The sequence below is a fragment of the Barbus barbus genome, assembly GCF_936440315.1.
Source record: "Barbus barbus genome assembly, chromosome: 39".
NCBI lineage: Eukaryota > Metazoa > Chordata > Actinopteri > Cypriniformes > Cyprinidae > Barbus > Barbus barbus.
The window spans coordinates 27,304,853-27,318,441 of NC_136717.1; the positions used below are offsets into that span (position 1 = coordinate 27,304,853).

Here is a 13,589-nt window from a genome sequence, read left to right on the forward strand (position 1 = left end):
GGACCAAACTCTTAAAGTGTTCCGCTGTTTTTCTGCCGTTTGAGTGAATATAGCGAAGCCATAAAACATGTGTCTTGACTCCTTCAGCTCGTGTTTCAGATCATTCTTCTGATCAAACGTATTGGAGATTTTGTGATGCGGAGCCTTTTCTATGATTCTTTTGATTCGTTCGGACTCCATGTGGATCGTGTTGTTGTCGTCAGAAATGTTTGCATGAACTCAGAGGTGTTTTCATTTACGTCCGAGGAGCTGAAATCAATAATCAGAGGTTGTGTGAATGAGAGCAGATGAAAGAACAAAGAGCTCATTTGTAATTGACTCAGTGAATCAGGTGGATGGTAAATGTGGCATGACGCGTCTGTATTTGTGTCTTAATGTGTTATAAACTCTCTTCATTCTGGTTTTGATTTTATTTTTTATATTCTGTCTCTGATTAATGGAAATGCTATTAAAACCAATCGTGTTTAATATGAACAGGTGTAACTGGTTTAACTGCTCACTGGGAAATGTGGACGATTTCATAACAGTTATGATGTTTATAACAGTTATAACAATAAACAAGAATTTAACATTCAGTGATTTGCATTTTAGGAACATTTTTGGTATGATTTTAACAAACAAAACAAAGCGGTGTTTCGTTTAGGAAAGAATCTGCGTTTTTGAACGAATCTAGTGAGTCAACGATTCACTGAATCATCCATAAAGACAGAATCACTTGCTTCGTATCTGAATGATTCAACAGTTCCAGCGAATCGATTGAAAGAATGATTCAGTGATTTATCGCCACCTAGTGGCGGTGTTAAGTTTCATTTCAGTTATTTAAATCATAATATTTATACGTTTAAAACATAAATGTCATAACATTGTTATTTTTAATTGAAATAGACTCTCTCTGGGTCTCAATAAACAGTCTGTAAATATACCTTAATCTCGGATGTTTTAAGCAACGTACGAAGAACGAGCCCCTGATCTCTGGGCTGTTGTTTACTTCCCCTGTCTGCCGCCTGCCTCGACCCTAGCCTGGATATCGTTTATGGGTTCTGATCTATCTCTGACACCCCTGTCGCTGTGGACTGATCTCTGCCTGTTTGACCCGGTCTTATCAATAAAGCTGCAAACGGGTCCCTCTGCCTCAGACCCCTCATTACAATAAGGATGACGTAAATTTAATAAGATAAGAAAAAAAGCCTATACAAAGGGGAAAAAATAACTTTAAGGAGTCAAATATCACCTCGAAATGGAAAGATTAATATCTGTCACTGGTCAGAATGTGCTCCTTAATGTTTGGCTGTGCTTTTATTATTTTACTTATTTACTTAATTTGTTTTTTAATTATTTACTACATTTTTTTTATTACAAAATTCATTTTATAAATAAATTCATTTAAATAAATTTTATTTCTGATCCTATTATTTGTTCCAGAGTAGCTCAGAGTAGCTCATGATGACGATGATGTGAATCGTGATCAGCTGAGTGACCATCAGCTGTGATTAATCAGTAATTATTCAGATCAGATGGCATTATGATTCTAATGAATATGAGTTGCAGTATTTCTGGGGGGCAGCAGCACACAGATGAAGAATAAACGGCCAAACACTGAAGAAAACATATGAACGGTACAAATATGTGCTAATCCTTGTAGTAAATTGTTTTTATAAACATTAGACACTACTCTGATTATATTAGTAATGGTATTAATATTATTTTTATTTTAGGTTAGATTGATTTTACTCCCGTTTTGAGAGAAAGACCACAAAAAGAATCTATAAACAACAACACTTGAGATCATTTCTGTTTAAAACCTCTTTAAAAATCATTTGAGGTTTCTCTGTATTTAATCTCATCTTAAATATCAATCATTCTACTGCAGTTTTTAATTAAACAAAGGTAAAGTTAAACACTTTATTAACTTCTACTCTAACGAATCTGCATTGATTCTTGTGATTCGTCTGGAATCGATTCAGAGATTCGGGAGTTTGACTCAGTGAACAGATCACGTGCATGTATTTCTTATATTTGTAGACTTTTTTTTTTTTTGCACCTGTTCTTGTTTGTAATAACAAGGATAAAATAAAAACAGCTATATTGTGATTATTAATATATAATACGATTATTAAGAAAAGATGCGATGTTGCTCACTTTGGAATCTTCTGACTCCATCGACTTCATTTTTCATCAGATTCCAACAAATCATGCATCATTCTGAAGGCCTTTTAATGGAGAATGTGAAAATCAATTTTGAACATTTGCTCATTGTGACTCTTTTTGTCAGCATGGGTCACATATTATTTGTCCATCGTTCATGGGTGTTTCTACTTGTTTCAGAACCTTCCCACTAATGTTTACAAAATCATATATAATTATAATTATGGACACTCACTGCAGCTGCAGATTCTGATTCATAGATTATTCTCAAGGTCCACAAGAACATCATTCAGCAGCCTTATATCTGATAAGAGCCTGCGCTTAAGAGTGTGTGTGTGTGTGTGTGTCGCAGCTCCTGCGTTTTTTTCTCAGTCACCATAGAGAAATGCAAAGTTGAAGTTGAAAACAAGGAAAGGTCTTGGTCTCCATGGCAACTGCAGTGCCTTAGTAAACAAAGAGAAAGATGAGACGCCGAGAGACAGACAGACGCGCGTGTGTGTGTATGAGAGAGAGAGTGTGTGTGTGTATGAGAGAGAGAGAGAGTGTGTGTGTGTGTGTGTGTGTGTATTTTAATGAAACGGCTCGTTTTAGTCTGTCGTCTCAGTAAAGGTCAGCCGGTGTCAGTCTTGCGCAGCAGGATGTCGCTCGGCCTTCTGGGACGCTGCAGGAGAGCCAAACAGATGCTGAGATGAGACACTGATGCTGCAGGCCGTGTGCAGTGTTGGGGAAATACATTACCAGTAACATGAGCTACATAATCAGATTACTTTAACTAGTAAAGTAACACATTGCTTTTAAATATCTGAGTTACTTTCTCAAATAAGTAACTCCAGTTCCTGTGTTTGTGATGTATTGAGTGACAGCTCTGGTGTTGAGAGAAATCAGGAGTAAGTGCAGAGTGTTGTGTGTGAACATGATCTTACTGTAGTTCTAGACTAAATATCTACATGATCTTACTGTAGTTCTAGACTAAATATCTACATGATCTTACTGTAGATCTAGACTAAATATCAACATGATCTTACTGTAGTTCTAGACTAAATATCTACATGATCTTACTGTAGTTCTAGACTAAATATCTACATGATCTTACTGTAGATCTAGACTAAATATCAACATGATCTTACTGTAGTTCTAGACTAAATATCTACATGATCTTACTGTAGTTCTAGACTAAATATCAACATGATCTTACTGTAGTTCTAGACTAAATATCATCATGACCTTACTGTAGTTCTAGACTAAATATCTACATGATCTTACTGTAGATCTAGACTAAATATCAACATGATCTTACTGTAGTTCTAGACTAAATATCTACATGATCTTACTGTAGTTCTAGACTAAATATCTACATGATCTTACTGTAGTTCTAGACTAAATATCATCATGATCTTACTGTAGATCTAGACTAAATATCAACATGATCTTACTGTAGTTCTAGACTAAATATCTACATGATCTTACTGTAGTTCTAGACTAAATATCAACATGATCTTACTGTAGTTCTAGACTAAATATCATCATGACCTTACTGTAGTTCTAGACTAAATATCTACATGATCTTACTGTAGATCTAGACTAAATATCAACATGATCTTACTGTAGTTCTAGACTAAATATCTACATGATCTTACTGTAGTTCTAGACTAAATATCTACATGATCTTACTGTAGTTCTAGACTAAATATCTACATGATCTTACTGTAGTTCTAGACTAAATATCTACATGATCTTACTGTAGTTCTAGACTAAATATCATCATGACCTTACTGTAGTTCTAGACTAAATATCAACATGATCTTACTGTAGTTCTAGACTAAATATCTACATGATCTTACTGTAGTTCTAGACTAAATATCATCATGACCTTACTGTAGTTCTAGACTAAATATCAACATGATCTTACTGTAGTTCTAGACTAAATATCAACATGATCTTACTGTAGTTCTAGACTAAATATCAACATGATCTTACTGTAGTTCTAGACTAAATATCATCATGATCTTACTGTAGTTGTAGACTAAATATCTACATGATCTTACTGTAGTTCTAGACTAAATATCTACATGATCTTACTGTAGTTCTAGACTAAATATCTACATGATCTTACTGTAGTTCTAGACTAAATATCAACATGATCTTACTGTAGTTCTAGACTAAATATCAACATGATCTTACTGTAGTTCTAGACTAAATATCTACATGATCTTACTGTAGTTCTAGACTAAATATCTACATGATCTTACTGTAGTTCTAGACTACATGATCTTACTGTAGTTGTAGACTAAATATCTACATGATCTTACTGTAGTTCTAGACTAAATATCTACATGATCTTACTGTAGTTCTAGACTAAATATCTACATGATCTTACTGTAGTTCTAGACTAAATATCTACATGATCTTACTGTAGTTCTAGACTAAATATCAACATGATCTTACTGTAGTTCTAGACTACATGATCTTACTGTAGTTCTAGACTACATATCATCATGATCTTACTGTAGTTCTAGACTAAATATCATCATGATCTTACTGTAGTTCTAGACTAAATATCTACATGATCTTACTGTAGTTCTAGACTAAATATCTACATGATCTTACTGTAGTTCTAGACTAAATATCTACATGATCTTACTGTAGTTCTAGACTAAATATCTACATGATCTTACTGTAGTTCTAGACTAAATATCAACATGATCTTACTGTAGTTCTAGACTAAATATCAACATGATCTTACTGTAGTTCTAGACTAAATATCAACATGATCTTACTGTAGCTCTAGACTAAATATCAACATGATTGTACTGTAGTTCTAGACTAAATATCAACATGTATTTACTCATCTCACCTGCACTAAAACACATTCAGTGTTCCTCAATCAATAAAAACAAACAAATGCAAACTCAGAATATTATACAAACCTGCAATAATTAAATATGTTAAATAAGACAAATATAATTTATGTATTTAATCTCAATTTATTAATCAATGTCTTTGCTGCTGACCTTTGATGATCAAATTCAACCATACTCAGCAAAAATGACACATTTGTGTTTGATTGTAGTTATTGCTGAATAGTGTTGATCTTTCTTCTCCTGCGTCATATTCTTCATGTGATTAGTTTGCACCTCTACTGTACAGACCTGAATCTACATTTCCTTCAGCCTGAGCCGGATTCACTTCACTTTTGGTGTGAAAGGGCTTTTACATTTGTACAAGAAGAACTTTTTATATTAAAAACAAACAAGCAAGCCCTGCCCAGATTTAAAAACTAACTCAAAAGTAACGTAACACATTATTTCCATAAAAAGTAACTAAGTTACGTAATTATTTACTTTTTTAGGGAGTAACACAATATTGTAATACATTATTTTTAAAAGTAACTTTCCCCAAAACTGGCTGTTTGTGTGTGAGAGTGTGTGTGTGTGTGAGTGAGTTTGAGTGAGAGTGTGTGTGTGTGTGTGAGTGAATTTGAGTGAGAGTGTGTGTGTGTGAGTGAGTTTGAGTGAGAATGTGTGTGTGTGTGTGTGTGAGTGAGTTTGAGTGAGAGTGTGTGTGTGTGTGTGTGTGTGAGTGAGTTTGAGTGAGAGTGTGTGTGTGTGTGTGAGTGAGTTTGAGTGAGAGTGTGTGTGTGTGTGTGTGTGTGTGTGTGTGAGTGAGTTTGAGTGAGAATGTGTGTGTGTGTGTGTGTGAGTGAGTTTGAGTGAGAGTGTGTGTGTGTGTGTGTGTGAGTTTGAGTGAGAATGTGTGTGTGTGTGTGAGTGAATTTGAGTGAGAGTGTGTGTGTGTGTGAGTGAGTTTGAGTGAGAATGTGTGTGTGTGAGTGAGTTTGAGTGAGAGTGTGTGTGTGTGTGAGTGAGTTTGAGTGAGAGTGTGTGTGTGTGTGTGTGTGTGTGTGTGTGTGTGAGTGAGTTTGAGTGAGAGTGTGTGTGTGTGTGTGTGTGTGTGTGATTGTGTATGTGTGAGTGTGCGCGTTTTTGTGACATAAATGTGTATAATGACACAGGTATTACAAGGTGAAGGTGACTTTTAAGGACTTTGACCTATGTCCCTCCTTTTCAAAACACTTATAAATCATACAGAGTGAGAAAGTAGAAATGCACAAAGTCTCCTGTGAGGGCTAAGTTTAGGTGTAGGGTTGGTGTAGGGCAATAGCACACACAGTTTGTTCAGTATAAAAACCATTACGCCTATGGAGAGTCCCCATAAACCACAAAAACCAACGTGTGTGTGTGTGTGTGTGTGTGTGTGTGTGTGTGTTTTAGTGTGAGTGTGTCTGGAGACAGTGGACGATTCCAAACTGTGTTTTTGCACCCTTGAAGGGCCCTTCTGGAAGGGAACACTACTTGTATTGCATTCCAATCAAAAGCAAACAACTGCAAATGTGTTTAGTAGCAATTGCATCAGATAAATTGATATTATTGTGAAGGTACAGTGTGATAGCATCTGTTGAATGCATGAATGTGATCTGTGTGATTCTGTCACTGCTTCTGGACGCTGAGTTTGAGTTTGTGGTTTTCTGTGGTTTCTATTCTCAGACAGACGTGTGTGTAATTATCCTCTGTATGAACACGACACACAGAACAACACCCGACAGAGACACCCAACACACACACACACACACACACACACACACACACACACACACACACACACATTCATTACCATTAATTAACATATTACTGTTGATGTCATAGGCATGCATTTTAACATTCCATATTGTATTCATTAACATTTATGCATGGACATGAATTAACAGTAAACAGTATAATTATAAATCAACATTAACCTAGATTAAGAAATGCTTAAAAAATTGTGTCATTAGTTAATGATAAGTAATGCATTGACTGTTATGTGTGCTTGAAATGTCTCATTACAAATGTTTGTGCTCATTTCAGTCATGCAGTTTTACAGAATTAACCCTTTCTTTAATGATTTGATCACACGGTTTAAAGCTGCAGAGTTAACAGGTTAGTAGTCTGTGTTTGTTTCTGTTGAGAAACAAACCTGTGAGATCTCACCATCAGTGATGTTTGTGTTTTATATCAACTGCAGATGCACCAGGAGACGAATGCAAACCAGCAGCTGTTTTCTTTTCATATGCATGAGGTTTAAACACATTTCTGCTGGAGAAAGTCTACAATGCACGGAGAACACGGTCAGACATCTTTACTGTACACATCAATAGAGCTCTGGAGACATTCAGGCAGATATCTACAGGTGTTTCCAGGAGTTTGTGACAGTCAGGAGGAAATCATGTAGATATGATCTGTCCTGAAACACATCTGTTCATCTGAGATAGCATCAGGAGACATTCCACCATCCTCGTTTGAAGTCAGAGAGCCGTGATTATGAGCGGGATAGTACTTTATTTAACGGCTCAAAATGTCTCTGTTAGGTCAACACGCGAGCGATCTGAAACGCTGATATGTGTGTTGATGTTTCATGCTATCCTTCAGTTCAGCTGTAAGAGCAAATATACAGCCGCAGACCTCAGACCGTGGAGAAACACGCAGAGAAAACACACCACAGACGGAGAAACACAAGGCACTGATGCGTCTGCGCAGTTCTGCACTGCAAAAAAACAGCTTCTTCCTCAGTACATCTGTCTTGTTTTCCAGTCAAAATCATGTTACTTTTACTTCAGAAGCAAAATTACTTGTTTTCTGAAAAATTTATCAAAATTAAGCAAATTTATGCTTGAAACAAGAACAAATATCCGCCAATTTAAACATTATTTTTTCTAAGTCCACTGGCAGATACTGGAAAATGGAAATGTGTTCACCCTCAGTTCATCTGAGATCAGGAGGAGTGTGTTTCTTCATCAGGTTTGTAGAAATGTGTCTCTGCATCAGTGTCTCAGCAATAGATGCTCTGCAGTGAATGGGTGCCGTCAGAATGAGAGTCCAAACAGCTGATAAAAACATCACAATAATCCACACCACTCCAGTCCATCAGTTAACATCTGGAGAAGACAAAAGCTGAAACAATTCCATCATTAAGACGTTTTTAACTCAAATACCATAGAGTCCATAATCCATAATAACTCTTCTGGTCTGAATCAGGAGAGAAATCTGCACAGATCAAGCAGAGTTTAAAACGGTCCAAAACAGATCTAAACATATGTGTGGCTGGATTTTGATCTGAGAGACAACAGGAGATGGACTTTTTCACTGGAAGAAGCGTTATTAGGGATTATGGACTAATATTTAAAAACATCATAATGCTGGATTAGTTTCAGCTTTTGTCTTCTCCAGATGTTAACTGATGGACTGGAGTGGTGTGGATTATTGTGATGTTTTTATCAGCTGTTTATCAGCTGTCTACAAACCTGATGAAGAAACACACTCATCTATATCTCAGATGAACTGAGGGTGAACACACTGCTGTTCTAAAGTTTGGGATCAGTAAGATATTTAATGTTTTTAAGGGAGTCTCTTCTGCTCATCAAGGCTGTATTTATTCGATCAAAAATACAGAAAAAACAGTAATATTGTGAAATCTTATTGCAATTTCTACTATTGGTTTCCTATTTTAATATACTTAAAAATATAATTTATTCCTGTGACGCAGCGCTGAATTTTCAGCATCATTCCTCCAGTCTTCAGTGTCACATGATCCTTCAGAAATCATTCTCATATCATGATTTATTATGAGTGTTGATACTGTTGTGATTGCATATTGTTTTTTGGAACATGTGATACTTTTTTCTTTGATTCTTTAATAAATACAAAGTTAAAAAGAACAGTATTTGTTCAAAATAGAAATCTTTTCTAACAATATAAGTCTTCACTTTGACTTTTTATTCATTTAACACATCCCTCCTGAATAAAAGTATTAATTTCTTTAAAAAAAAAAGAAAGAAAAAACGCACTGACCCCAAACTTTTGAATAGCATTGCATATTGTAACACAAAAGTTCTTTTTTAAATAAATGCTGTTCTTTTTAACTTTTTATTAATCAGACAATCCTAAAAAAAAAAAAATCACAGGTCCCAAAAACAATATTAAGCATCACAACAGTTTCAACACTCATAATAAATCAGCATATTAAAATGATTTCTGAAGGATCATGTGACACTGAAGACTGCAGTAATGATGCTGAAAATACAGCGCTGCGTCACAGAAATAAATTATATTTTAAAGTATATTAAAATAGAAAACTGTTATTTTAAATTGCAATAATATTTCACAAAATAATTTTTTTTTCTGTATTTTTGATCAAATAGATACAGCCTTGATGAGCAGAAGAAACTTCTTTAAAAATGTTCACAATCTCACTGATCCCAAACTTTTGAGCGGCAGTGTATATCCAGGGATGCTTTAGCTGCTGATCTTGGTCAGCATCTTGTTGATGGCCTGTTTGACGTGTGTGGTGGAGCTGCGGCGGCGGGTTTTGCCCTGAACGGCGCGTCTGCGGCGGATCTCCCTGCAGAGCTCGTGAAACGCCTCCGCCACGCCTCCACCCGTCCCCACCTGATCCGAACACGCCGAGCACTCGTAGAACGCACAGGCCATGTCGGCCGCCAGACGCTCGCCCTCCTCCGTGGCCACCTGTCGGGCGTGGTCCAGGTCCGCCTTGTTTCCCAGCAGCACCAGAGGCACGTGTTTGGGCCGCTTGACCTCGTCCAGGAGGCCCTTCAGTGGAGCCACGTCCTCGAAGCTCCCGCGGTCCGTGATATCATAGACCAGGATAAACCCGTCGCCCCAACGCATGTGACCTTCCTTCTGGAGCACGTCCTCCTGTGGAACACACACACGATGTTAGTAAGGTCACATGACCTGTGGCCGTGGCCTAGCAGTTAAAGACGAAGGTTGTAGGTTCAACCCCGGTTCATCAGGGGTTAATGCAGGAGAAACCAACCAAAAGTGAAACTTGAAATTAAATAAATTTCAACCGAAGTAAAGCTGAAATAAAATTAGTTTAGTTTAAGTTCAAGTACTAAAACAATCTAAAAGTAACGAGTAGAAATGAATAAAAATATAACAAACAACAAAATTTGTAAAATTTTAACTAAAATTAAAGTGAAAACAGAATATATAATAACATTTAATTCAAAATCTTAACAAAGAATATAATACTTTGACTGTAAATCACTTTAGATGAGTGTCTGATGAATTAATATTTAAACTAAAACAAATAAATAAAATTAATAAATATAGACATATTAAAAAAGAGAAAAAAATCAAAGACTATCTATTGTCTTTGGAAACATAGCTATTGAAGTGTATGGTTGTGTTTAGCGCACCTGTCCGGCAGTGTCCAGAATCTCCATGCTGACGGTCTCATCATCGATACTGGCCTGATGGCGGTAGGTGGACTCTGTCAGAGACATAAAGCTGTGTTAGCGGTCAGATGTGACATTAAACTTCACATCTGCTATCAGAGAACATGGATTCTTCGTTTCCGTGTTCGGAATCATGAGTCGATTCACTCCAGCGACTCTATATGAAGATTGAACTGCAGCACTAATTTCAAGGCTGGAATTGGGTCAGCTAGATCTATTTATTTTTCACAGATAATTGTCAGCAATCGGAGAAACCCTAAACTTCTGTTTCACTCTATCATCAAGCTGCTTAAACATCACAGCCTCTCTAATGTTCCTGCTTCAACTCACCTTTGTAATACGTTTTTGGAGTTTTTCAACAGCAAAACTGATAATATACGTAATCACATTATTGATGCTCATACATTCTCTGGTATTTCTCTCTCCAACTTTGCTGTTCATGACTCTCAGTCTCTCTGTAATAGGATTTTGAAAATGAAAGCTACGTCTTCTAGAGTTGATCCGGTTCCAGCTTGTCTGTTTAAATCATGTTTTGTTTCCCTATGTCCTGTTGTTTTGAGTATTATCAATGACTCTTTGTGCACTGGTGTTGTGCCAGCTACACTTAATGTTTGTGTGGAGGTACTGACCAGCTCATCCAGGTACTGACCAGCTCATCCAGGTACTGACCAGCTCATCCAGGTACTGACCAGCTCATCCAGGTACTGACCAGCTCATCCAGGTAATGACCAGCTCATCCAGGTACTGACCAGCTCAACCAGGTACTGACCAGCTCATCCAGGTACTGACCAGCTCATCCAGGTACTGACCAGCTCAACCAGGTACTGACCAGCTCATCCAGGTACTGACCAGCTCAACCAGGTACTGACCAGCTCATCCAGGTACTGACCAGCTCAACCAGGTACTGACCAGCTCAACCAGGTACTGACCAGCTCAACCAGGTACTGACCAGCTCATCCAGGTACTGACCAGCTCAACCAGGTACTGACCAGCTCATCGAGGTACTGACCAGCTCAACCAGGTACTGACCAGCTCATCCAGGTACTGACCAGCTCAACCAGGTACTGACCAGCTCATCCAGGTACTGACCAGCTCAACCAGGTACTGACCAGCTCATCCAGGTACTGACCAGCTCATCCAGGTACTGACCAGCTCATCCAGGTACTGACCAGCTCAACCAGGTACTGACCAGCTCATCCAGGTACTGACCAGCTCAACCAGGTACTGACCAGCTCATCCAGGTACTGACCAGCTCATCCAGGTACTGACCAGCTCATCCAGGTACTGACCAGCTCAACCAGGTACTGACCAGCTCATCCAGGTACTGACCAGCTCAACCAGGTACTGACCAGCTCATCCAGGTACTGACCAGCTCATCCAGGTACTGACCAGCTCATCCAGGTACTGACCAGCTCAACCAGGTACTGACCAGCTCAACCAGGTACTGACCAGCTCATCCAGGTACTGACCAGCTCATCCAGGTACTGACCAGCTCATCCAGGTACTGACCAGCTCAACCCTGCTTAGCTTCAGTGGGCAACCGGTCTTGGGCTGCAGGGTGACATGGCTGTGGCTTAGTGTTTTTATAGAAACACTATAAAGCATCATAACTGTGTCCGTATGATACTCCATTGAGCTTCTTTAATGCACTTGAGTCTGGAATGACTTTTCTTTCAGTGTGAATTATTCCTTTCTACCTGTAAACAGCTTACTAAACTCAGATTCAGACTGGTTTTATCTGAGGACACAAATGAACCGTTCTTTATTCCCTGCAGGCGCCTGTGGCGGCGAATTCAATTAGGTTTGATGGGTAAGAATGGGCAGGCGTGTTTATCAAAGAGACCTTCACATCCATTTATACTCCAAATGAGCGTCACGTCTCTGCGTTTCACTCGCTTCAAAGCTCGGGCTGTGACTCCTCCAGTCTGTCCTGAGTTTACAGAGGTCAGAGGTCACCTGTGATGAGGTCATGAACAGCATCAACGGTCGATTTTACAGCTCGGCTCGTCTCGTAGGGTCCTGAGATTAGGCAAATTACAGCTGAGTCTAACCAATCACAGTTTTCCATTATCATGTGATGTTTAGAGGCAGGTGAATATCAGCTCGAGATAAACATCCATTTTTGTTGTAATGAATTCTTAAATATATGAAAATTGTGTGTGTGTTTTGTGTGTTTATATGAGTGTGTGTGTGTGTGTGAGAGTAAGTGTGTGTGTGTGCGCGAGTATGTGAGTGTGTGTGTGTGTGTGTGTGTGAGAGAGAGAGTGTGTGTGAGTGTGAGTGTGTGTGTGTGTGTGTGTGTGTGTGTGTGTGAGAGTAAGTGTGTGTGTGTGTGTGTGTGTGCGCGAGTATGTGAGTGTGTGTGTGTGTGTGTGTGTGTGTGTGTGTGAGAGTAAGTGTGTGTGTGTGTGTGTGTGCGCGAGTATGTGAGTGTGTGTGTGTGTGTGTGTGTGTGTCTGAGTAAGTGTGTGTGTGTGTGTGTGTGTGTTTTTCTCACCGAGTGTAGGGTCGTACTCCCAGATGAAGCGTTTGGTCAGGAACCGAACCACCAGAGCTGCACAGACACATACACAGAGAGAAAGAGATGTTGTGAGACTCAGAGAGGATGAATGTAAGAGGACACGCACACACACCGGCTAGACTTCACTGTTTTCTGATGGAGTGACCATCTCAGGTCAGTTTAAAGAACCGTCTTAAGGAATCTCTTGAGATTCTGCCTGATCATTCATTGCTTGAATGCGAATGACGCAGAAGCAGCGCAGATGTGGGTGTCAGTGAATGAGATGCTGTGGATGGAGTGAATGTGCGCTCTGCAGAAGCTGAATGAGCGGCTCTTTTGTGCTGCTGTCTGAAATAATGAGTGTGTGGGAGAGCAGGTGACCTTCCTTCACGTCCTCTACATCCCACACTGAAGACTGGACAAAAATAGCGGCGCTGCGGCCCACGGAGACGTGCGTGGATTCTGTTTGACGGGAGGTCAGGCCTCAGTCGTGCGTTTCACATGCAAACAAATGAGTGCAGAGAATCCACTTACATAAAGAGCTGAGATTTCATCTGCTTCCACTTAAAACGTCCTGCAGGAATGTGTGTGTGTGTGTGTGTGTGTGTGTGCGAATGTGTGTGGGTGTGTGAATGTGTGTGTCTGTGTCTG

General features: G+C 38.8%; 1 protein-coding gene across 2 annotated transcripts in view; it reads right to left on the reverse strand.

The window, feature by feature from the left end:
- Positions 1 to 9,369: 9,369 nt before the first annotated feature.
- LOC306858287 (ras-related and estrogen-regulated growth inhibitor) overlaps positions 9,370 to 13,589 on the reverse strand; it is a gene marked incomplete at its 5' end in the record, with an annotated part of 29,069 nt that continues 24,849 nt past the window's right edge. Inside the window, 3 exons of one of the 2 annotated variants that reach the window (XM_079398734.1) lie at positions 9,370 to 9,893; positions 10,400 to 10,473; positions 12,936 to 12,992. In XM_079398734.1, coding sequence (XP_079254860.1) covers positions 9,474 to 9,893; positions 10,400 to 10,473; positions 12,936 to 12,992 — 551 coding nt within the window. In that variant the 3' untranslated portion in view covers positions 9,370 to 9,473. The remainder of the gene's footprint in view (positions 9,894 to 10,399; positions 10,474 to 12,935; positions 12,993 to 13,589) is intronic. The other variant, XM_079398735.1, reaches the window with a different exon arrangement.